The sequence below is a fragment of the Lepisosteus oculatus genome, chromosome 15, assembly GCF_040954835.1.
Source record: "Lepisosteus oculatus isolate fLepOcu1 chromosome 15, fLepOcu1.hap2, whole genome shotgun sequence".
NCBI classification, from domain to species: Eukaryota; Metazoa; Chordata; class Actinopteri; order Semionotiformes; family Lepisosteidae; genus Lepisosteus; species Lepisosteus oculatus.
The window spans coordinates 31,988,300-32,010,884 of NC_090710.1; the positions used below are offsets into that span (position 1 = coordinate 31,988,300).

General features: G+C 45.0%; 1 protein-coding gene across 3 annotated transcripts; it reads right to left on the reverse strand.

Moving 5' to 3' along the window:
• Positions 1 to 55: 55 nt before the first annotated feature.
• On the reverse strand, positions 56 to 15,950 carry hao2 (hydroxyacid oxidase 2 (long chain)). 3 transcript variants are annotated; one of them, XM_015364001.2, is made up of 9 exons: positions 15,803 to 15,950; positions 13,074 to 13,152; positions 9,034 to 9,186; positions 7,720 to 7,871; positions 6,365 to 6,648; positions 5,241 to 5,459; positions 3,312 to 3,470; positions 1,520 to 1,589; positions 56 to 637 (listed from the first exon to the last, which is right to left on the reverse strand). In XM_015364001.2, exons 2-9 carry the CDS (start codon positions 13,109 to 13,111, stop codon positions 582 to 584), a joined length of 1,131 nt encoding a protein of 376 aa, XP_015219487.1. In that variant the 5' UTR covers positions 13,112 to 13,152; positions 15,803 to 15,950; the 3' UTR covers positions 56 to 581. The 3 variants fall into 3 exon arrangements, with proteins under 3 accessions (XP_015219487.1, XP_015219486.1, XP_015219488.1); XM_015364000.2 differs by having other exon boundaries at positions 5,241 to 5,462; positions 15,803 to 15,945; XM_015364002.2 differs by lacking the exons at positions 13,074 to 13,152; positions 15,803 to 15,950 and adding an exon at positions 11,412 to 11,539 and having other exon boundaries at positions 5,241 to 5,462.
• Between the last annotated feature and the right edge of the window lie 6,635 nt (positions 15,951 to 22,585).

Below are 22,585 nucleotides of genomic sequence, written 5' to 3' on the forward strand. Positions count from 1 at the left end.
ATGACAAACCTTAATGGTTTATCCCCTTCCTAACTTACAGAACCAAACAAAAGAGTTTTTGGAAAATTCCAGTTTTATTCTTCCTAAGTTGCATCACATACTTGTGTCCTTCGGCTGCTTGGGAAAACAGATTCTGCGGATACAGAACGTTCTTCTCAAAAGCCACCATCGCACTCACGCTTACTCAGCGCTGTTGGTACAGCCAATCCAAGACCAAATTCTTCTTCAGATCCGTTTACATGTGCATTGATTACAGTCACAACGCAGAAATGAACCGGGCTTCACCATCTTGTTCTGCTCTTGTGCACCCTCCACACACCCCACACAAACACACTCTTCATCACATCACCTTACATTTTCTCATTTTCACCATGTCGGGGAAGACAGTAAGGTTCAGGCTTTATGGTTTTAATCAGACAAAAGCAAAGAGCTTCCATCCTGTTTACTGCCTGGTATTTCTGTCTTCCCAAATTCGTGTCTCAACTGCACTACAGCTGCACTTGCTTTGAAATTAAATTGCAGGTATTAAATATGCCATTTTTAAACAGCCTCGGTTCAGGAGAAGAGAACTGAAATGCAGACTAAAGTTTTGAAAATTGAATTAGGTTTCTGTTTATCTCTGAGACATTCCTGCAACCTGCAAAAAAGAAAAACTGCGCATTAATTACAAAAGACATTTTTAAAAACAAACTGTCAGTTTCCTGAGATTTCAGCTCATACCCATTCTTAGCAATTAGTTGCACAATATAATACCAGATATAGCTGTAAAGACAAATGATATATTAACCATTACTTATCCAAAATGTCAATCCACATCTGTAGACTGTATGGTGAGAAAACAGACAAAAGATTAAGAACTGCTTGTTCGATTTGACTAAGCAGGAGAGAGCGGGTTTGTCTTTCCTTTTGAAAAAAGGAGCAGTAAAATATATAAAAATATAATTGTCACTTGTTACACACAGTCGATTGGTAACTGCTGTGGAGGAGCAGAGTAAAACTTTATCAAATCTGTATAAACCTTTAGCCAGTATCCGTGTGGGAAAGCTCAGGTTGCTGCTGGAAGAGGTGTGAGTGGGGCCAGCAGGGGGCGCTCACCCTGCGGTGTGTGTGGGTCCTAATGCCCGGTACAGTGACGGGGACACTATACTGCAAAAATGGAGCTGTCTGGATGAGACTTAAAACTGAGGTCTTAGCTCTCTGCCGTCATTTAAAATCCCAGGGAGATTCTCAAAAAGAGGAGGGGTGATAATCCTAGTGTCCTGGCCAAATTTCCCATTGGCCTTTACCAATCGTGGCCTCCTAATAATCTGAACTGGCTTCATCACACTGCTCTCCTCCCCACTGAGAGCTGGTGTGGGGGGGAGCGGACTGGAGCATCATCCAGGTGGGGCTGCACACTGGTGGGGGTGGAGGGGATCCCCAGTACCTGTAAACCATTTTGAGTGGAGCGTCCAGAAAAGCGCTGTAGAAGTGTGAGGAGTTATTATTATCTACAGTCAGAGGGAACTTGGTGTCTCACCAGCTAGAGCCATCGACAGGCGAAACTCATCATTGAGAATCTGCAGCACCTCTCGCAATCCCTCTTCCCCCTGTATTAGTGTGAAAGGCACAAACGTCAAGAAACACGGACCCCACCAGTCACCTAATTCAACTATCGGATTTCAATTAGCCCTCTGAAGTTCACTTCAGCCCTTATTCGTAAGATACTGTAACTGACCATCCACCCATCTTCGAACTGCTTTTTCAGTACAGGGTTACGGCAGAGTTGGAGATCAAGATAACTATTAGATTATGATTATTCTAGCACTGCTGCGTTTCCGAAGGCATTACAGGTATCTTTTAATAAGCATGTAACTAAGAGCTGGTGAAAACTAAAAATGACAAGCAATGCACAATTAAAATGTTTTGCTTCAGTGGATCATTAGCCATCAATTTAATCTTCTTTACGTTTTAGGTAGTAATCAGATGGGTATATTTGTTTTGAGTTGCATGATTCTTTGGGAATTTTTTTTGTCTTTGGAGTTCAGTGTTTGAACTGAGTAAGCACAACCAAAATGAGCTGATGACTGTAATCGACGCAAGAATTGCGAAAGATGCTACTGCGTCCCTCTTGTGTAAGACTGCGTGTTTGCTGTCGGCGTGACTGAAGACAGGAGGTCCAATCTTGACAATCAGCAATCCAGAGAAACCAGGAAGTTAGGCCTCTGAGGGACGGGCCATGGACTGTGTCACCCTCCAGTGGTAGAGCATAACCTGCCTATCAGCAGAATGACTGCTTGCTTGAAGATGGTCTGCGGACTTAGAGGCCCCTCAGGAGTAACACATTAACAGCTGAGAGAATAAATTGATGTAGCACGGATATCATGGTTCAGCATTACACTGTATTGACAATGTTCAAACCACCCAGTGGACGGTTGAAGTGTGATGCTATGCGGAAGAATCTCCTTTAATACAGCAATGTCTCTCATGCTTATCGAAGACAAGCTTTCTGATCACCCTCCAAGCCAATCCTCAATTGTCACTTTTCCCACAGGACAATGCAAGATCACACGGTACTAGGATTACAATGGCATAACCTCAAGAAGAAAATGCTCAAGTACGGCCATGGGCAGCCTTTCCACCTGCCCTGAGTCCCATAGAACAAATATGGGACAAACTCAACCACCGCCACCAATGGGAAACAAATGTGACCATTTCACCTTAACGAGGAGGCTGCCACTGTACAGGAGTGCTGGGACTTCCCACAGCAGGCTGTCCAGAGGCTGATCAGGGCTCTCACTTAATTTGATTAAGTTTGTGTTGAAACCACATACCAGCTCCATAATGTTTTCATTTTGACACCTTACCAGCCATTTGTATTGAAAATGCATTGCACTTCTGTGAACTATATTTGTATACCTGACTGTTGCATTTCTTTTGTGGCAAATGTATCAATGTTCTCTGGCCCCTGCTGGACAGGGCTTTGAATCAGGGCTGACAACAGCAATTCAAACACCAGTGTCAGTTCTCATACCATCCGCTTAAACACATGCATGAAGGAGAACAGTGGTGGAGCATTGCATTAGCAATGCAAAAGTATGTAATTTAGTGGTTGCTGCCCCCAATTCTCGAACCCACCTGGACACGGGGGTGAGTCGAGGACGTTGTCCTCACCAAGGACTCCATTATCTCCTCGATGGGATGACTATTTTATGTCATTACAGAGCTACACTGACACATTCAGGAAAAACAAGCTTAAACATTCAAGGAAACCCTTAAATCCTCAGATCATACCTGTTGTGCAAGGGTCACTTTTGCTGTTATAGTCTTACCTTGTACGCCAGACCCCAGATGGCCGGCCTTCCAATAAACACACACTTCGCCCCAAGAGCCAGAGCCTTCAGCACGTCGCTCCCTGTGCGGATGCCTCCATCCAGATAGACCTCTATTCTGCCCTGGACCGTATCCACGATTTCCAAAAGGGCGTCTATCTGCGAAGAAAAGGCATCACACAGAGTGCCAAGTGTGTAAGACTGTGCAAGAGCACAAAAGACTCGTGAACTGTGGCAGTAAACAGACTTCCATGTGAGCATTTTTTGGTAGAGACTATGCTCAGCCGATATTCCTTATTGCTCTTCCGTGTGGCCAATAAAGATGCAGGAGGAGCACACAGAAATAGGTTGTCTACACGGTGGCTAACGAGAGCGAGGGATGAGGCTGTAGGGCTCAGGGCTAACGAGAGCGAGGGATGAGGCTGTAGGGCTCAGGGCTAACGAGAGCGAGGGATGAGGCTGTAGGGCTCAGGGCTAAAGAGAGCGAGGGATGAGGCTGTAGGGCTCAGGGTTAACGAGGGCGAGGGATGAGGCTGTAGGGCTCAGGGCCAGCGAGAGCGAGGGATGAGGCTGTAGGGCTCAGGGCTAAAGAGAGCGAGGGATGAGGCTGTAGGGCTCAGGGCTAACGAGAGCGAGGGATGAGGCTGTAGGGTCAGGGCCAGCGAGAGCGAGGGATGAGGCTGTAGGGCTCAGGGCTAAAGAGAGCGAGGGATGAGGCTGTAGGGCTCAGGGCTAAAGAGAGCGAGGGATGAGGCTGTAGGGCTCAGGGCTAACGAGAGCGAGGGATGAGGGGATGAACTGTAGGGCTCAGGCCTAACGAGAGCGAAGGATGAGGCTGTAGAGCTCAGGGCCAGCGAGAGCAAGGGATGAGGCTGTAGGGCTCAGGGCTAAAGAGAGCGAGGGATGAGCTGTAGGGCTCAGGGCTAACGAGAGCGAGGGATGAGCTGTAGGGCTCAGGCCTAACGAGAGCGAGGGATGAGACTGTAGGGCTCAGGGCTAACGAGAGCGAGGGATGAGCTGTAGGGCTCAGGCCTAACGAGAGCGAAGGATGAGGCTGTAGAGCTCAGGGCTAAAGAGAGCGAGGGATGAGGCTGTAGGGCTCAGGGCTAAAGAGAGCAAGGGATGAGGGGATGAGCTGTAGGGCTCAGGGCTAACGAGAGCGAGGGATGAGGGGATGAGGCTGTAGGGCTCAGGGCTAAAGAGAGCGAGGGATGAGGGGATGAGGCTGTAGGGCTCAGGGCTAAAGAGAGCGAGGGATGAGGGGATGAGGCTGTAGGGCTCAGGGCTAAAGAGAGCGAGGGATGAGGGGATGAGGCTGTAGGGCTCAGGGCTAAAGAGAGCGAGGGATGAGGGGATGAGGCTGTAGGGCTCAGGGCTAAAGAGAGCGAGGGATGAGGGGATGAGGCTGTAGGGCTCAGGGCTAAAGAGAGCGAGGGATGAGGGGATGAGCTGTAGGGCTCAGGGCTAAAGAGAGCGAGGGATGAGGGGATGAGGCTGTAGGGCTCAGGGCTAAAGAGAGCGAGGGATGAGGGGATGAGGCTGTAGGGCTCAGGGCTAAAGAGAGCGAGGGATGAGGGGATGAGGCTGTAGGGCTCAGGGCTAAAGAGAGCGAGGGATGAGGGGATGAGGCTGTAGGGCTCAGGGCTAAAGAGAGCGAGGGATGAGGGGATGAGCTGTAGGGCGCGGGGCTAACGAGAGCGAGGGATGAGGGGATGAGCTGTAGGGCTCAGGGCTAAAGAGAGCAAGGGATGAGGGGATGAGCTGTAGGGCGCGGGGCTAACGAGAGCGAGGGATGAGGGGATGAGGCTGTAGGGCTCAGGGCTAAAGAGAGCGAGGGATGAGGGGATGAGGCTGTAGGGCTCAGGGCTAAAGAGAGCGAGGGATGAGGGGATGAGCTGTAGGGCGCGGGGCCAGCGAGTCAGGTCTTACTGTCGCAGGCCCCCCGTCCAGCTGCCTGCCCCCGTGGTTGGACACGATGATGCCCTGCACTCCGTGCTCCACGGCCAGCTCGGCGTCCTCCTTGGTCAGGATGCCTTTGATGATGATGGGCAGGCGGGTCAGGGACTGGAGCCAGTAGATGTCCTTCCAGCTGATGGACGGGTCCAGGGTGTTGGGAGGGACACCGTACTCCTCCAGGCCACTGTTTTCCTGCTGATATGAGCCACGGGAAGAGTGCTTTACTAAGCCCAGACCTCGTGCATCTCTTTACCACATGTACTGTACACAGACATCAGCGCTTGCTTGAAACACACAGCGCTGACAGCAGCTGCTGTTATCTGTTATTTAAAAATCATCTACAATCCACCCTGTGGCAGACTTCAAGGAATGCTTAATGCTATATTCGGAAATATCACTGGTCATACTCTGTGTATTCTTGCTGTCGTCTTTTGCTGGTCATGTATTTCGGTCTGTTGTATTGTTGTGTTGGATTTTTGTCCAAAAAAAAAAATCCCCAAGGGGAGAAATCTTAATATACCACAATATGATGGAGAGAACATGGAGAGAGTATAGAGATGTTCAATGATTTGATTGTTTTGTCAAAAGAGCGTATTCCTCAATAATAAATCCTTTTATGCATGTGACATCGGGGATACTATCACACTGGAACAGGAAAACGGAATGTTAGGATTTTAAGCTGAAAGGTACAACTAGCGGAGGTACTAGAAACACCTCATTCAGAATACCGTGTGCAAGTCTGATGGCCATGTTAAAAAACCTTGCTGCTCTCAAATCAATCCGGAGAAGAGTAAGCAGATACACCCCCAGTCTTAAAGGGACATCCTACACTGAACCTTTTCCCTTCTCGACCGGGGAGAAGACTACAACGGCACCTGTTTCATCTGTTAAAAATCCTTAAAGCTAAGCCCGTGAACTTCTCAGCAATCAGAACATGAACTACGGAACACAAGCGGAAACCAGGGGGAAGTCCATTTAAAAATGAGAAGAGTTGACACCTTACTAGAAAGGATTACTAGTGGATAAACTCCACTAAACCGCATGTTAATCGGGATCTGAAAACAAATGAGCGTGCTTTTCCAGGTGAGGGGCCATACCTCAAACACGCCATCGAAGTTCTTGACCTTCAGGTGCGGCGGGAGCCTGAACTGGTTCCTGATGTCATTCCTCCGTTTGCCGGTGTAGGGCACGTCCACGGTGAGCACCAGCGCCTTGTAGCCCAGCGCCTCCACGCGGTGCACGATCTGCTCGGAGACCTTGCGGTTCCGGTACACGTACAGCTGAAACCAGCGGTACCCGTTAGGAGCGGCCGCCACGATCTCCTCCACGGAGCAGGTGGAGTACGTGCTGGTGATGTAGCAGGTGTTCACGGCTTCGGTGGCTGTCAAATGACGGGTGTGCAACGACACTGGCTTTAGATGGCTCGCCTTTTCCTTTTTTATTTTCATTTTTATTTTGTTTTATGATTTAAAAAAAACGCGATTATCACACAACCATTTACGATGCTAAAAAAAAGGCAACACTGTTTTCCTCCTTTCGCCAGCGGAATTGCTTAATCTGTTTATGAGGGCTGTAAGAGTTGCGTTGCGTTTTCCAATGGAATGGGAATTTATTCACAAATGAATTGCAATTATTAGGTTTAATCTGGAAGACTTTCCTTTTCTTCGACACTAAAATCTGACACTTTTTCTGTTTGCTCAGTGTAACGACTGATCTGACTTCAAGAGCTGTCAAAGATTTAGGTCTGAATAATGTCCTATTTGTAACTAACTGTAGATGTAGAAAACTGTAACTGTAGAAAACGCTCTTCCAGTGGGAACAGAAGGAGCAATTAAAAGATCGCAGCCCAATAATAAATTATATCTCCTCACTTCTGGTGACTATCGAAAGGATTGGACTGAATCAAAACTGGCTTCTGAGCTGGAGTCAGTGTTGGTGTCTAACGTGATGTTCGAAAGCAGAACCCACACTTACTGTGTACAAGGATTACATCTTGAAGTCTATCTTTGAAAAGGGTGTAAAAATGGAAAGCATGAACCAAGCAATAAGCAAATACAGTTCTTGTGTTATGGTCTCTCTGTCGTGTTCCTTGAGCGATTTGAAGCTGGAAACAGAGCGTCATCTACTGGTTCGCTTTGTGAATGGCCCTTTGAAACTGCAACTCAGAAACTCGTGTCTGAGTGTGGCGGGGTCTTTGGCTGTGAAAACACACTCCACATGTACAGTATGTCTTTCTAAAGCTCAGCCTCTGGTCTCGGGGCGGCTGCTCCTTACTCATTCCTCACAGACACCATTGCTTCTGCCCGCAGGTTTAAGTTTTGCGTTTCCACCGGGCCTGTCGAGCCGGATCTGTGGGTGTACGTGTAGGGTACCCCTTCTCTCGGCATTCGCATCCATTCTGAAGCAGGACAGGGAAAAGCCGGTAAAAGCCAGGAAAAGCTTGCGCGCCTACCTCTTGCGGTGCTCATCTCGCCATCCGGCCAGGCCAAGCAGTGGAAGGCAGTAGGCGCGATGCCGACAGGAAAACTTATCTCCGTGCCCAGAACGGTCGTCCTGGTGTCACTGACCGACACGTCCCGCAACATGCGCGGCCGCAGGCGTATTCTGAGGGAAAGAAAAGAGACCGAGCTCCCACCAGCATGGCAATACATCGAGGGAGTCGTGTTTCACACACGCTGCAGGCACTGTGTTAAAGCCTGAAACGTCCCTCCTGCAAATCAAAGCTCACTCCTGCTTCCTTCCTGCACGTCAGGCTATCCAAGACCATCTCACTGCAGCCCAGCATTTGTACTAATTCATTGTATGTATTCAGCAATGTTCATCCCAGAGGATCTGAAAGCTCCCCTGTCGGGATAAAGCCAGGATAACGCTTCATTATCCACCACTGCAGAGCAGCCAACAACCCCTCCGTGTAGACAACCCATTTTTGTGTGCTCCTCCTGCATCTTTATTGACACACATTTACTGCACTCATTTAAATTGAAGGGGTTACAAAATATTCTATCTGTACTTCAGGACACATTATATCTCGAAAGATCTCTTAAAGCAAGTCACTTGGCACTGCATGATGTTATAATGGTGTAGTTCATCCCTAAAGGAATACTGAAGTTTTGTTCTCCTGCTGCCTCGTTTCTTAACCACAGAAGCGTTACTGCTGAAGCGACGTCTCCCTTCATCCCACCCTCACAGCTCTGTGCTGAGAAGGGACGCCTCTCCGGTGCCCAACTGGCCTCTTCACACAAGCCGTGAGGAGAGCATGTAGTCGCTTTGCTTTTTTTGCTTGCCATTTGCCAGCAGCCATATCACCCTGCAGCTCACAGCTCACAGCTCCCAGCTGGCAGCCCACTGAAGCTCAGCAGTGTGAGCCTGGTCAGTACCTGGATGGGAGACTCCTGGGAAAGCTAAGGCTGCTGCTGGAAGGGGTGTTAGTAGGGCCAGTAGGGGGCGCTTGCCCTGTGGTCTATGTGGGTCCTAATGCCCCAGTATAGTGAGGGGGACACTATACTATAAACACTATACGCTGTCCTTCAGATGAGACATTAAACCGAGGTCCTGACTCTCTGATGTCATTAAAAATCCCAGGGTGTTTCTCGAAAAGAGTAGGGGTGTGACCCCGGCCTCCTGGCCAAATTTCCCGTTGGCCCTTACCAATCATGGCCTCCTAATAACCCCCATCTCTGAACTGGCTTCATCACTCTGCTCCCCTCCCCACTGAGAGTTAGCTGCTGCTAACTGACCCACAGCTGGTCGAGCCCGGCCACGATACCTTTTGTAAGCCAGGAGGTTGTCATCCCTGGTGCAGCACTCGTCAGCTCCAGCTGCGTAGTAGTCCCAGGTGGCCTTGGGCAGGTGCTCTTTGGCGTATTCCTCGAAGTCGGTCAGACAGACCATAGGCATCTTAGTGCAGTGGCACGAGTGTCTAAACGGGCAGACAGGAGCAGACAGATGTCTTTGTTTCAGGGCCCTTCAGGGTGAGGACCGCGGAGACGTGCGACAAAACAGCAGCTGAGGAACAGCGCCCCGCATCAGCCGTCGCGCTGGACCGGAGGGCGGTATCGGCACCGCTTCGCCTCGCATTGCTGCTCTCCACAACGTGTCCGCAATCAGGGGTTTTTGGAACAAGTCAAAGTCGATTCCACGCTTTTTTGATTTGGAAATTATAGAAAGAAGAAAGATCTAACGTTTTTGTCGGGTGTGTGAGAATGAAGGAGTGAGCAGGGATACATAATCCACAATTTCAACCTTTCAGGCTTCTCCTGGAGCTAGGCTAGGCTTTCCATCTCTCCTGCCCTACCCGTCCTCCCGGTCGCTCGCTCTTTCGTCCCCCCATTCCCGCTCTCCACTGACTATCTCCCACACCTACCGAAGCCAAGGCCAGAATCAGACAGTCTTGTGGAGGAAGGAAAAATATAGGAGCAGCAAAAGTTTGTGGACATGTCTGTCAACAGGGACGTCGAGTGAGCTGTTAATAGTGAGCTACTAACGGGTCGACCACGTTCAGCTGTGTCCTCAGAATAAGCCAGCTGTATTTCGTGCTGCTGCGTTGCTTTTCGCAGTTGTTAGAAGAAGGTCTTGCCTTTCGCTGCCCTTTGCACACAGGAAGGGGCAAACTCTGGGACAGCTCCTTCAGCACCCCTGCGTGAAGAGCATCAGCCAGGCAGCCCCACTGCTCAAAGCAAGAAGTGAGAAACTGCTCCATCGATTGAATAAGAGGTGGGACTTTAGATTATTTTGCCACAGGCTTGGAGAATCTAGCCAGGGCACCTGCATAAACGCCCCTGCTTTTCTGAACCATGTTGTGGGATCATTAATGACCACGTGAGAAGAGTGCCACCTGCTGGCCAAACAACACCACTTGCAGCACATTTTCCTTGCAGCTCCGTGTGCTAATCCCGCCTGGCCTCTCACAGCTCCTCAGACAGGACCAGGTCGGGCTACAGAGGGGTGAGTGGTCAATGATGCCGACCTCCAGGGAGACCCACAACACCCCTTTGTTTCTTCGTGTGCATATAAAATCACACCACTGGGTGGTGCCGTGCCTCTGTGGCTCAGGATCTGCGCCTGTGGCTGGAAGGTTGCCGGTTCATATCCCGCGGGCGGCAGAGGAATCCTACTCCCCTGAGCAAGGCCCTTCACCCCAGCTGCTCCAGGGGCGCCGTATCAATGGCTGACCCTGTGCTCTGACCCCCAGCTTCACTCCCCGTCTGTGTGTCTCATGGAGAGCAAGCTGGGGTATGCAAAAAGACAAATACCTGATGCAAGGAATTGTATATGGCCAATAAAGTGATCTGATCTCTCTTATCTTAAAATTCACGGATCTGATAGATTCAGTGGCTCAGCCTGGAATCCCAGCTTGTAATCAGGCGCTCTCGAGCTAAACCTCAGCCCAGGCTGTATTGAGATTGCCTGAAGCAGAGGTGTCCCGGTCTTGGAGGGCCAATGTGCTGCTGGATTTTCATTGCGTTCTAACGCAGCTCACCGGACCAGTTTCACATCTTCCCCAGGTCTTCACACACAGCGGCTCTTCAGGAGCAGGCCGGACAGGAACCTGGCTCGCTGTGTAAACTGTTTCACAGCACTCGTCTGCTCTCAGGCTGTCCAGACAAACCCTGGTACCCCCCCCCAGGCCTCGCTTTGTTGTAATTATTAAACCAAACCCTTACAACGTTCATCCCAGGAGACTGGAAAAACATGAAAACTACAACACTGAGAAATTGAAGACTTTCTGATTTGAACAATAAGCCTAAAATTACATGTATTTATTTTATTGAAAATGGTAAGAGAAAAGGAAAGCATACTTACAGAGCGGAAAATACTGTCCGCTTAATTAATTAACTTCATTAGATGTAGATGGGCAGTTTGCCAACAAGAAAAATCATGCCCAGTGAGTCCACATATAATTCTAATTTTAACACTTACTGTACTTACTGTTTTCTAAAGTACATTAATAACGAAGTAATACACTTGAAGAATCTTAAGAGGCTACAATAAGTTTGCACCTTGCTTTCATTTTTAGAATGCTTCTTAAAATAGGCTACATTTAAACATCTGAAAGCAGAAACGAACTTAAGATGTGTTCAAGTTTTGAGGGTAAAAACTGCTCCACAAAAACAAGATGCAGATACAGAAAAGTTTATTATTTACCTGCCAAGGTGGACAAGACAAGCTGTGCTGCAGTCTCTCAAAAAGAAAACTAGCACCTTCTCTGTGTGCAAGGTAAGTCGAGCTTTCTGACAATCTATATTTTTACATTTTGATTAGGTTTGAACAAGAAAGGCTTTCTGCTAAAAGGGACTTTGAACCCAATTAAACATTAACTTCTGTATGGTGAAATAAGGTCTACAATCACTCCAGTTTAAGATACGATCACTGTATTGCTGTATTATCCATCTACAATTTCTTGCATCAGGAATTTGTCTTTTCTCATACCCCAGCTTGCTCTCCAGGAGACACACAGACAGGGAGAGAAGCTGGGGGTCAGAGCGCAGGGTCAGCCATTGATACAGCACCCTGGAACAGCTGGGGTGAAGGGCCTTGCTCAGGGGCCCAAGGAAGCAAGACTTCTCTGACGGCCACAGGATTTGAACCAGCAACCTTCCAGCCACAGGCGCAGATCCTTGGCCGCAGTGTCACCGCTATTATTTGTTTGTGCTTGCCCACTAATGCAGAGTATATTGTTAAAGCCTCCAAACCTTCTGACTTTCCGTCAGGTCACACAGAAAAAGCTGGCGATTAAGTGAATAATGCAACTACTAGGGGCTGATTTCCAAGTCTCCCTATAATCTTACAGCATGTTACAGATGACTTATTAAAAGATAGCTAAGCTGGAAGACCTGATTTTGTGCAGTGCCGGTCAGCACTCTGACCCCGCCGAACGGATTTACTCAGGATCAGTTAAAAAAGCAACGAGAGCCAAGGTGAGTGTCACTCACTGGTGACCCTGACCATTGTTTGTGCTGCCTGGAAATGTGCTGATGACACATTTCCAGGCCAGAGGGGCCCCTCTCTGACACAAGCCTTTTGCACAAGAGCGCTGTGATAGCGCGGAGGTGCTCCGGCAGCCAAGCAGGGAAGGCCAGCAGCTACTACACAGTGAGAAACACAGCTCGTTCTGCTAATGGCAAGACAAAGAGTTCATCTAACATTGCTCATGAGGTGTTGTTCGGCATCGGCAGGGCTAGTACTGTATATGACTGCAAGCAAAGATCAAGGCCTTATTGATCACCTTCCAATGCATGTTGTGAGTTAAAAGACCAAAAATAATATAAAAATATAAGGGCGAGTAGATAAATAACTTTTGCAATCTGCTGGTATAAATTGGAATGTATCTGCGCAGGTGTGAAACGAATGCTGTCAGAAGAGCTCAGAGTGGTAGAGTATAATGTGTAAGACGTTACTGACGTTCATGTTGCTAGAATGAACCTAAAGCAGGAGTCACAATGAACCCAACCCTCCTCCTGAAGGAGACCTATCCAGCATTTTCATAGGCTGTCATCAATTTCCAAAGACCTGCACATAACTTAACCCTAATTTGTCAAATTAAGTCATTTAGAGATCATTTGGAACAAAATGTTGAAGACGCTTCAGACATCAAGAATCAAGGAGTTCCAGTGATTGAAACAAACTCTTGATTTATCAGTTCTTTACTGTTCCTAATCTTTAGAAAAACAGATGACGCTGCCGGGTGACCTAAAGACAAATTCATTGTCCACAACTGAGTGCCCCTGGTCATTAACTCTACTTGTAATCCTAAAAAACAAAACAATCTACTGTACAGCCAATTATCACTTATTAGCAAACACTCACCTATTGCATCCTAAACTCAAGGTATTCAAGGTATTCATTATGGTCTTGTGATAGTAGATTATTCCAAAGTTGTCATTACCTGCAAAAAAATAACAATGAAGTCTTATGTCAATTTTATCCACAAATTATTATTACACAAACTACATTTAAGGTGTAAGGGATCAAAGGTGAATGCATCATCCGGGTAGGGCTGCACACTGGTGGTGGAGGGGAGTCCCCATTACCTGTGAAGTGCTTTGAGTGGAGTGTCCAGGAAAGAGCTATATAAGTGTAAGTAATTATTATTATTAAACTACATGTGATAAATCCTTACGCACATGTACTCAGACTCAGGATACAACCCACTATCATTGGAACAGTTCTGTGGATCGAGCTACCTGTTTAAACCAAAACCCAAGAAAACCATCTGTATCTCAAATAAATTTCAGTAAAGGAACTGAGAGGGGATGTAAAACTAAAAAAAAAAACCTCTAGCTCTTGAGGACTGTACAATCACAAACGATTCACAGCTCTCTCTTGCTGGTTGCCATTGATGGCCAGTTGCAGGCCTCAAGGATTTGTTTTGTCGTCGGACAGTTTTCCTCCCTTGACGTTGCGCCAAGCCCAGAACTGCTGCAGCTCAGACAAGCGTCTCTTCAGCCCCCGTTCTCCGCGGAACACAACCCGCTCTCTGCACCTGTCCTGCTGCCTGCTTTTTTCTCTCCATTCCTGAGTGAGCCTCCCATCTGCTGCAACTACAGCGGTGGCCTGTGTTTGTTCCCCAGTCCTCCTTTTCACTGTCACTGCAGGAGCCATCCTGGGTGCGAGCACTTGGCCTCCGTACGCACTGGGTCAAAGACGGCTCTTTCGCAGCCCTGGCTGTCCCTGGCTGTTTACCCCCTCCTCTGTTGGTGTACAACTGGTGCGGTGTCAGCCCTCGACTCCCCTCCACCCGGTATTCTTCTTCTGGGGGTTCACTTCTCCACTCCAACAAATGGGAACTCTCTACCCATTCTTGTTCTACTTCCATGACAGTCCAGTTCACACCAGGCTGCTCTTTCAGGTTCCCGCAGTGTCTTCTGCTGCTCACCACAGCGTTTCAGTCTCCAGCGAGCTGGGGGTCGGTAGCTGTGCTGACACGCGTTCGCTGATTTGCGTTTCATCACCTGCCTCATGCACTTCATTCTCCACGAGTAAAGCACTCCGTGTCTGGATCCAGTGTATATATGAATCTACTTAGGCCTGCCTCATAAATGCTACACTTTTACTGCAGAGAGAGTTCTCTGTTTGATTCCCGAGAAGCTGTGCAGTCGAAACAATGTGCTCCAATAGCTCCGTGCTCGAAGGAATCTATATTGTTGTTTTGGGGACCCTTCTGGGGGTTGGGGTTGCTCAGAACTTTGCCAGCGGCCTGTCATGTCCTCATGCAGGCGAGTTGAGACCAAAGATATTAAGTATGCTATACCGTTAGATTCATCCGCTCCTTTTGTTGTAATTAGATTTTGACCGAACTGATGGAAGGACAATTTGTTCTCAATTGGCTTACCTGGTAAATTTAAAGTAAGAAAAATACTTCTGTGAGGCACCATTAATGTCAGTTCTAGGGGCTGGCTTGTCGTGGTCTATAGCCATGCAAAGCTTGGTGTTGAAAGCATTCCGAGTTGCAAATCCACTCATCGTTAGAACAATATTAATGTCCAGGTTATTAATCATCCAGTATTTTAGTGCTCTCCAAAGCATGGAAAGAGTCTCAGTCTGGGATCAACACTATTCCTTTGATGGCAGTTTTGCTTGACATTGACTCAGTCTTTTACTCAGTGATGATGTGAATGGACAAATATCTCAATGTTCATGTCTTACAAATAACCACAGATCAAGCATTGATTTACAGATTTCATGAGATACCTCACATGAATGCAGAAGGTAGTGAATACCTCACCTGACTTTTGAAAAATCTTCGTCCGAGATCTTTTCACAAAGCACAAAACAACATCACAAGCTGAATGAACTGTTCTTTATCCTGCTACTACTCAGCTTGATTGTCAGGATGCCAGTGTTTCAGCATATTTTACTATGGTGATCATTCATCATTTTTTGTTAAGATACTAACTTCCTCATCTGTGTACATCTGTTATTTTGACAGGTGATCCACAGTGTAACATTCTCCCTTCGGAATGTGTGAAATCTGAAGGTTTTTTTTATATAAAGGTGACAGCTGAAGAAGATGAAGTTTAATCCGTGCAATATTGATTTTGCTCACAATTTAGTATTATTCACACATTTTTCTTTTATCTAACAGAGATCATGCCTACAGTATTTTAACATAAAGTCATTATCACTTTACAAGTCTGCAGGTAAACTTTATTAACACTAATCACATTTTGGTATCTCCTTATTTTTAACCAGAATTGACACTGAGTTATTAAATAGGGGCTACTTTAGGATGTCGAGAGTTTTCTCTGAAATTTACCAACTCTGTTAATCACTGAAAAAGATATTAGTTTTCAATGAAATACTGAATTGAGTATAACTGTCAATGTAGTAGATTTATTTATCTTAATTTTGAGCCTATTTGTTAACCCACCTGGAAATATTGTTTCGGCAATAATTTTCAAAGGTGAGCTATGATTGAGAAAGCACAGCAGTCTTGACTTTGTTATTAGGTCAGTATCAAAATCAATCATAGGACCACTAAGGACATGGTGGTAGGTAATGGATTCCATATTTTTAAAGGTAGAGATATTTCTTACCTTGTTATCGGTGCCTTCTAGTTCCACGATGTATTTCATTTGGACTGTGCTGCATGCCTGCAGCTTTGTTCTGCTGCTTTGGCTTTTAACTTTGCATTCTGCTTCCTTTTCTGTCTTTTGACGGGACACGCTGTTTGTCTCAACGGGTTTTCAAACAGTTACCCCTGCTGTCAGCATTTGAGGCCGGTGCCGTGCTTTGTGAGTGAATTAAAAGGGTGGATACCCACTTTGTGTTTCAATTGTGAGTGGACTCCGGGGCCCCTGCTGACGAGCTGGCAGTGGCCTTGTGTGAAGCCTCACTGGGTCTGTTTTGCTCTGAAATGGGTGTACTGGCTCAGAATGGAGAGCTAACGAGCTTAGCAGAATATGCAGAATATTTGTGTTTGTTTGGTGGAGTACTTTTCATGTGAAAGGAAAGGTAATGGACTAACTTCCCCATGCAATATATAATAACCTGTCTTTATATAATACCACAGTACTTCCCTTCTTCTTTCCATATTTTTATTTTTTCCCTAAGATCTGTAATTCCCTCTCTCCCCTTGGTATTGTTCAGCATTGGGGATGATCTTTACCTCGGGCTTTGGTGTAGTAACTGCCAAACAGAAAAAAGCAAACTCTCGTCCGCATTGCTTGAATTGCTCATGCTCAGTCGCCATGCACTGAGAAACCTGATAAACCGCTGGTCACTGATTCTAGAAATAACAACAAAACCAGACAAAATGAACACATTTGCACATTTTAATCTCAATCAGCCTGTCCCGCTTCTAGCATTTTTATCATAAATCGCAGTATATCACAGGGCGAGTAATTAATCTAGGGAATCCTGTGCATTTTAATTTCTTCATGTGCACATTTTAAATATTTGTCATATCCAAATTTAACACAACTTGTCTCCATGTTCCAGACTTCTGCTCTATCTGTTGATTTCTTTAAGCAATACTGTGTACTGCACATATTATAAAGGAAATCGCTAGTTTGTGATGTTTGGCTACCATGTGCCACTTATTTAAGTACTTCAATATTTGTTTGACATACATTTGTAAAGTTTCTCTTTTATTGGTTTTACCCCCCTTCCCCTATTGCTGACAAAACACTTTAAACCTAAATATTAAATATCAGTGGTGTTCGGCATGAAGCTGCAGTAGTTGTCTATATTCACACAAACCTCTAGGGGGCACTGTATCCCAATCAGTCGTGCTAAGCTGTCACTGATTAAAGGGCATTTGTAATCCGTATGAGAGAGTGCATGAGAACAACAAGGTTTCTGAAATCATGCTACTTTGAAATTTGAGCTGACGTCATGAAATCCTCAAGCAGCCCGTTCTCCAGAGTCTTGTAAATAAAAGGCGACATTATGAGCGTTCTTCTTTCTTTAATGTTTCCTCATTGTTGAATCTGGTTCCCCCAACATACACATTCCACACCCTTCCTTGAAGGCTCTAGAAAGACAGATGAGTTGGAAAGCATCATTCCATTCAAATATTCCATGAGCAAACGTAACCATTACAACGATTCACTGGTTACATGTTCCTGTTACAGAGTGACTGCATACTGTCGGACAGTTTACAGATTGTAATAACATGAGCACACAAGAAACGAGAGGAGCCATTCGGCCCATCTTGCTCATTTGGTTGTTAGAATCGAAGTGATCTGAAGGTCTCATCCGGCTGCTTCTGGGAAGAAGACGGGACTTCAGTGTCCACGACACGGCTGAGTCCCTCCTTCCAGATTCCCACAACCCTCTGTGGAAAAACGTGCCCCCTGTAGTCAGTTCTACATGACAGCACTTAGAACTGCCCCATAGCTCTTGGGTCCTGGGTTCGGTTCCAGCTGGGGGTGCCTTCTGTGTGGAGTGTGCATGTCTGTGTGAGTTTTGTCCATATGAAAGATCATAAAAGAGGAGAGCTGCCAACTGAGGTGTCCTGCCACATTCCAAAGACATGGCTGGCTAGGTAGACTGGTGACTCTAAACTCTTGTTCTTGCATGTGTGTTTGCCCTGGAGAGATGGTGTTCTATCCAGGCAGTAATCCCAGCTTGCACCCTGTACTTCTGGGTCAGGAACTGGGCTGACCCGACTCTTACGAGCAATGAGTGACTTTCTCATAACGGATTGAGCAATGGACACGTTAATCTGTTGGAAAGTAGAGTTATAGGTTTCTGGGATACAAAAGAACACAGTTTACCACAGTTTTTTAAAATACCAAAAATCCAAGATGGAAACAACAACAGACAAAGACACAGAAAAACAATTCAATGTATGCAGATGTGCTAAAACATTTCTAGTGAAAAGAGTATTGGTCTGAGATTTTAAATAAAACTTATAGTTAGTGACCTAACTAGTATTAACAAAGTATTTTAGCTTAGTTTAACTCTCAGACTCTGAAACAAAAACACTGAAGTGCAGTCGATTTCAGAATAAAAAGGCAGGAGAGCAGGAGAGATGAAAAACCCTCTGTGATGATTTAGTTTGGTGTCAATTGTACAAGCCTAAATCTGTTTCATTTAGTAGCATTTCTGCAGTACTTGCTGGGGACCACATTTTCAGCAAAAATCTGTTTCATCTGTCGGTTATACTCCCCTTAGGCAACAGGCTCCAGGAACACATGTGTGTTAGATTGCTGAATTCCAAGTTGTGTTAGTTGAGAGTTAGCTCACACTGAAAAACAAGAGTTCCATTGGCACAGGCTGAGAAAGTGGAGTCTCTCTTATTTCTGCCTTTTTGTTCTACATCAGACAAAGCCAAAACAAGGCTCCTCAATGGTCACACTACACTGCTCTGATGAAAACACTATTTTTCCCCTGTCAAATAGTATCAAGATCCATTAAATACAAAGCGTTCTGCTATTTTGATATAAAAGACCCGGTTAAAACCAAAAATATGGGAGGGGATATGTCTGCAATACTTACTATTTTTATCTGTCTGTAACTTTAATATTTAGAGTTTAAATTGATCAATGATCAGCTACTTTATTTATGAATTAATGGAAATGCAAAAAGGCAAAATATCAGTGAAGTGATAAATGTGTCAGAGTCTTCAGCAGTGCAGATCAGTGCAGAATAAGCTTAATACTGAACTGCTGATCTGTGTGCAAATAGATTATCTTAAGGAACTTACTATAAAATGAGTAAAGCAAAACAGAAGGCATGAAAGAATATATAATAGGGGCCCAGCAGATAGAAACCACTCATTTTGAATCTTGTGTCAGTTTTACTGGAGTAGACTTGACAGTAAGTGTAACATGGGGTGCTCTATTTATTGCAGGAAAGCCCCTAAAACTAAACACTGTGTTGAGTACATTAAGCCTCATATACAGTATATTTATTTACCGTACAGTATGTGTTGGGTATATCTAGGTTGCCTGTATTATTGTAATGACCTTACTGCCCCTCATCTAGTACTTGTACACCACAGGGGTTACTGTGTCTCAAGCAGGCTCACTCAACATCTTTTACAGTATGCCTGGAACCTGCCCATGCGACAGACACTGTAGTTAAGAAGGTAGACAGCAATGCAGCAAATATGCAGCAGAATAAAGAAGTACAGAAGGACCGCACGAGGGGTGTGAAATAGGAGTGACTTGGGTTCGGGTGTATCCTTACACAGGGCTGATGGCCTTTTCCTGTAGCATCAACCCGGGGTGCAGGCCCACCCGTGGGTGAGTCTTTGTTTTCTAAAGTGGGTTTCTATAAATCACATATGTATTTGATAAATAATGAACTGTATTCTTTATTATATTAAACTTAGTGCTTAGATATACAGTAAGTGTAGTAGGGTTTATCAATGCAGGGGTCTGATGTGATGTTTTGCTCTCTGGAAGACAATCCAACAATACTTCGCAGTCTGTAAATATTTCTGTGATTTGTGTCTTGTTTATTGTTATATTATGCATTTGTTTATTAATAGATACTTAACTTTTAAGTTATTTCCTTTATTATTTTACCAGAGTAATAAATATATATTTCCTATTTTCTTTTACCAAAATAAAAGTTTATGGTCACTAAACTCTTTACAGAACATGAAAGAAGATGCAGTATTTGAGAAAACTCAGTATTCCTTGACTTGTGAGGGATATTTTATTATTTACGCTTCATGATTTGTTGTATATAATGTGTCAGGAGATACTATTATTTAACTGCTATTACAATTAACCCCTCTCCATATGCACCTGCTGTACAAAAAATGGGGACTAAGGAATTATGTTGTAACTACCTACCTTTCCTGGGTTTACCCTTGCTTTATTTGTGAATTCAATTAATAAATAACACAGCAATGGTAATCCTACTACAACAAAACTTTAGCTACTGTAATTGATTAATAGCTCAGAATTCCGTATTGAATTTTCTCATTCGAGTGAAAAAGTGAAATGCTTTTTTTTTCAGTTCTTGCAGTAGGGCCCTGGGTGGGTTCTGTCTTAGGGATTTGTCTGTGTGGACGTTTCACAACGGGTGTAAAGATACAATAATCCCCCCTGGTGAAACGCAGTCCAAGTACAACATGGGTAAGGTGTTCATGAGAAGAGTTCAGCACTCTGGACAGCTCTCAGCACAGTACTGCCACCAGAACCACCCCACGCAGTCCACTTTCCCCAGATCTCCCACACCCAGCTCCAGAGATGAGCTTCCAGGCTATTTCCAGCTCCTAGGCCCTGCTTGATTCAGCGCGCAGTAACAACGACCTCACGAAGGACAATTACATGATACTTCCCCTGAGTTGTTATTCTAGGCCCAGTTGGACACACATTGGTATTTAATCAGCAAAATTCAGCCTTCTCTTTGTGATAATAGTAATAATCTCTGCATTGTCAGTATAAACATATTCTTATACATATTATATATACAAAAGCAAAGCACGTTGCTGGTTTCAGTTTAGCTAATCTAATGGTTAAGCAGCAGTTAATTTATTAATCAGCATTATAATACATTATCAACACGGTTTATATCGTCTAAATGTTTTGAGTACGTTTGAAAGCACATTTGTGTTTTTTTCTTAGTTCCTACAGAAAAAAAACAGCTTTTTAATAGTTCAAAAAAATTGTTGTGAAATTGTTAAAGCACCAAAAGGAAACAAAGGGCTTGGGTTTCAAGCCCTTTTAAAATCCCTAAGACACTCATAAACTAGCTGCAGAAAAGGCGCCTGTATTTAAAGCCTGTGGCTTCAGCATTCTCAGCATTTGAGCATCACTGTATGAGGCCTATTGCTCTCCTGGTTGCTAACACCCCTCTTTTGAAAGACGTTCTTCATTACAGTTCTGCCTTTAAACCCCAGTTTATTTGGGATGGAGGAACCTTGTGATGTCCTGCCAGCTCCACAACAAACCGGGATTATTTTTCAGTCTGTCCACATGCGTGTCTTTGATTGGAGGGGAAAGAACATTATCAGTGAAATTTAATTTTAACGCCTCCCTCGGGCTGCCGCACATTCCCAGGAAACAGGGACCCCAGGGCTGTCATTTTGTTTGAGACTTGCTTCATTATTTCCAAGTCGCCCTTATTAAATTTGCTGATCGACAGCTGTGAAATACTTAATTACTGGAGTTGTTATGTGACAGAAACCATGTTCGCTTTTTGAGGTTTGGCAGGAGCTGTGTGCCCGTAATTCTAAACACATTAAAAAAGCATACAGAGACACGCACACACAAATCCCCAACACCATTCCAATCAAGTCCACTACCAAAGCTAGTAGAACAGCTTCGGGTTTATGTTTATGGCTGCCTAATGAAGCAGAGGTAGCAACACTACTAAGTTAGAGTGGTGTTTTTGTATTTTCCAGACACATTATAAAATAAAACTGCATCGTATTGCATAGTGTTACCTAATTATTGTTCTGGTGTTCATTCAGCAGGGTCTTACCTCTGTATTAAGCTGGAAGGCCTTGCGTTAAGCTGTGGCGTCACGTGTACTTCATAGTAACAGCAAGGAAATTAAAATGTAAAGTTACGTTTTTTTTTTCCTTGAGTGAAGGCTTTGGTTTGAAAAGCCGCATTCAATGAAACGATTGCTCAGTCCTACCTGATAGCCTTTGCTTTGCAGAACATTTTGGGGAAATATCTCAAATCAGCCAAAAGTCTGACACTTACTTTAAAATGCAGTGGACACTGATCTGCTCCAGGGGGCTGTGAGTTTGCTTTGTCAGCAGCCTTCAGCAGATAAGGCATGCACGGAGGCACTGGAGACTTCTACAAGACCTTTCGTTTCTTGTCTGGGTAGTGTGCCCCAGCCTTCATGCGTTCATCATTCACGAATTTTATAGAGAGAAAGACTAAGCAAATGTCCTAGAGCAACATGCTCTGGAAAGATGCGTGACGGAGGATTTTAACATATACTCAATTGTTAAGGAGTGCAGCTTCTCAGCTTTGCCCTCAGCTTCTTCTAGTAAACAAGGGTGGAAAATATGATTCACCAGAGACCTTGGTGAGTGCCTTTCTGTCTCTGCACTCTGATTAGAGCAGGCGGGCTATTTGAGCATCTGGAGAACAAAAACTGCGTAGAGTGTAGGACTCCACAATACTCGGTTATCAATTAGAATTTCTGCTCACAGCCCTAACTGTACAGTATAAGCCATTCCTGGGAGCATTTAATGTTATTTATAGATTTTTAAATATTACTATTACATAACATACTATGAACAATATCTATGGATCAGTTTAGCTTTGTAGGATAATTATGCTCCTTACATATGATGTATCAATTTCCCTACAGGATTAATAAAGTATTATCTATCTATCTATTATTATTTCAGACAGTGTAATGTAGTGTAGTATTGTAGAAGGTTTTTACACAAC

Excerpts from the sequence above, each read along its gene's own strand:
- hao2 (XM_015364000.2), bottom strand. The coding sequence starts at position 13,111 with ATGAATACCTTGAATACCTTGAGTTTAGGATGCAATAG. Across the intron at positions 5,463-6,364 it reads ACTTCGATGGCGTGTTTGAG|CAGGAAAACAGTGGCCTGGA; the intron begins GTATGGCCCCTC and ends GGCTCATATCAG. Across the intron at positions 638-1,519 it reads CCTGTCGATGGCTCTAGCTG|GTTGCAGGAATGTCTCAGAG; the intron begins GTGAGACACCAA and ends TCTTTTTTGCAG.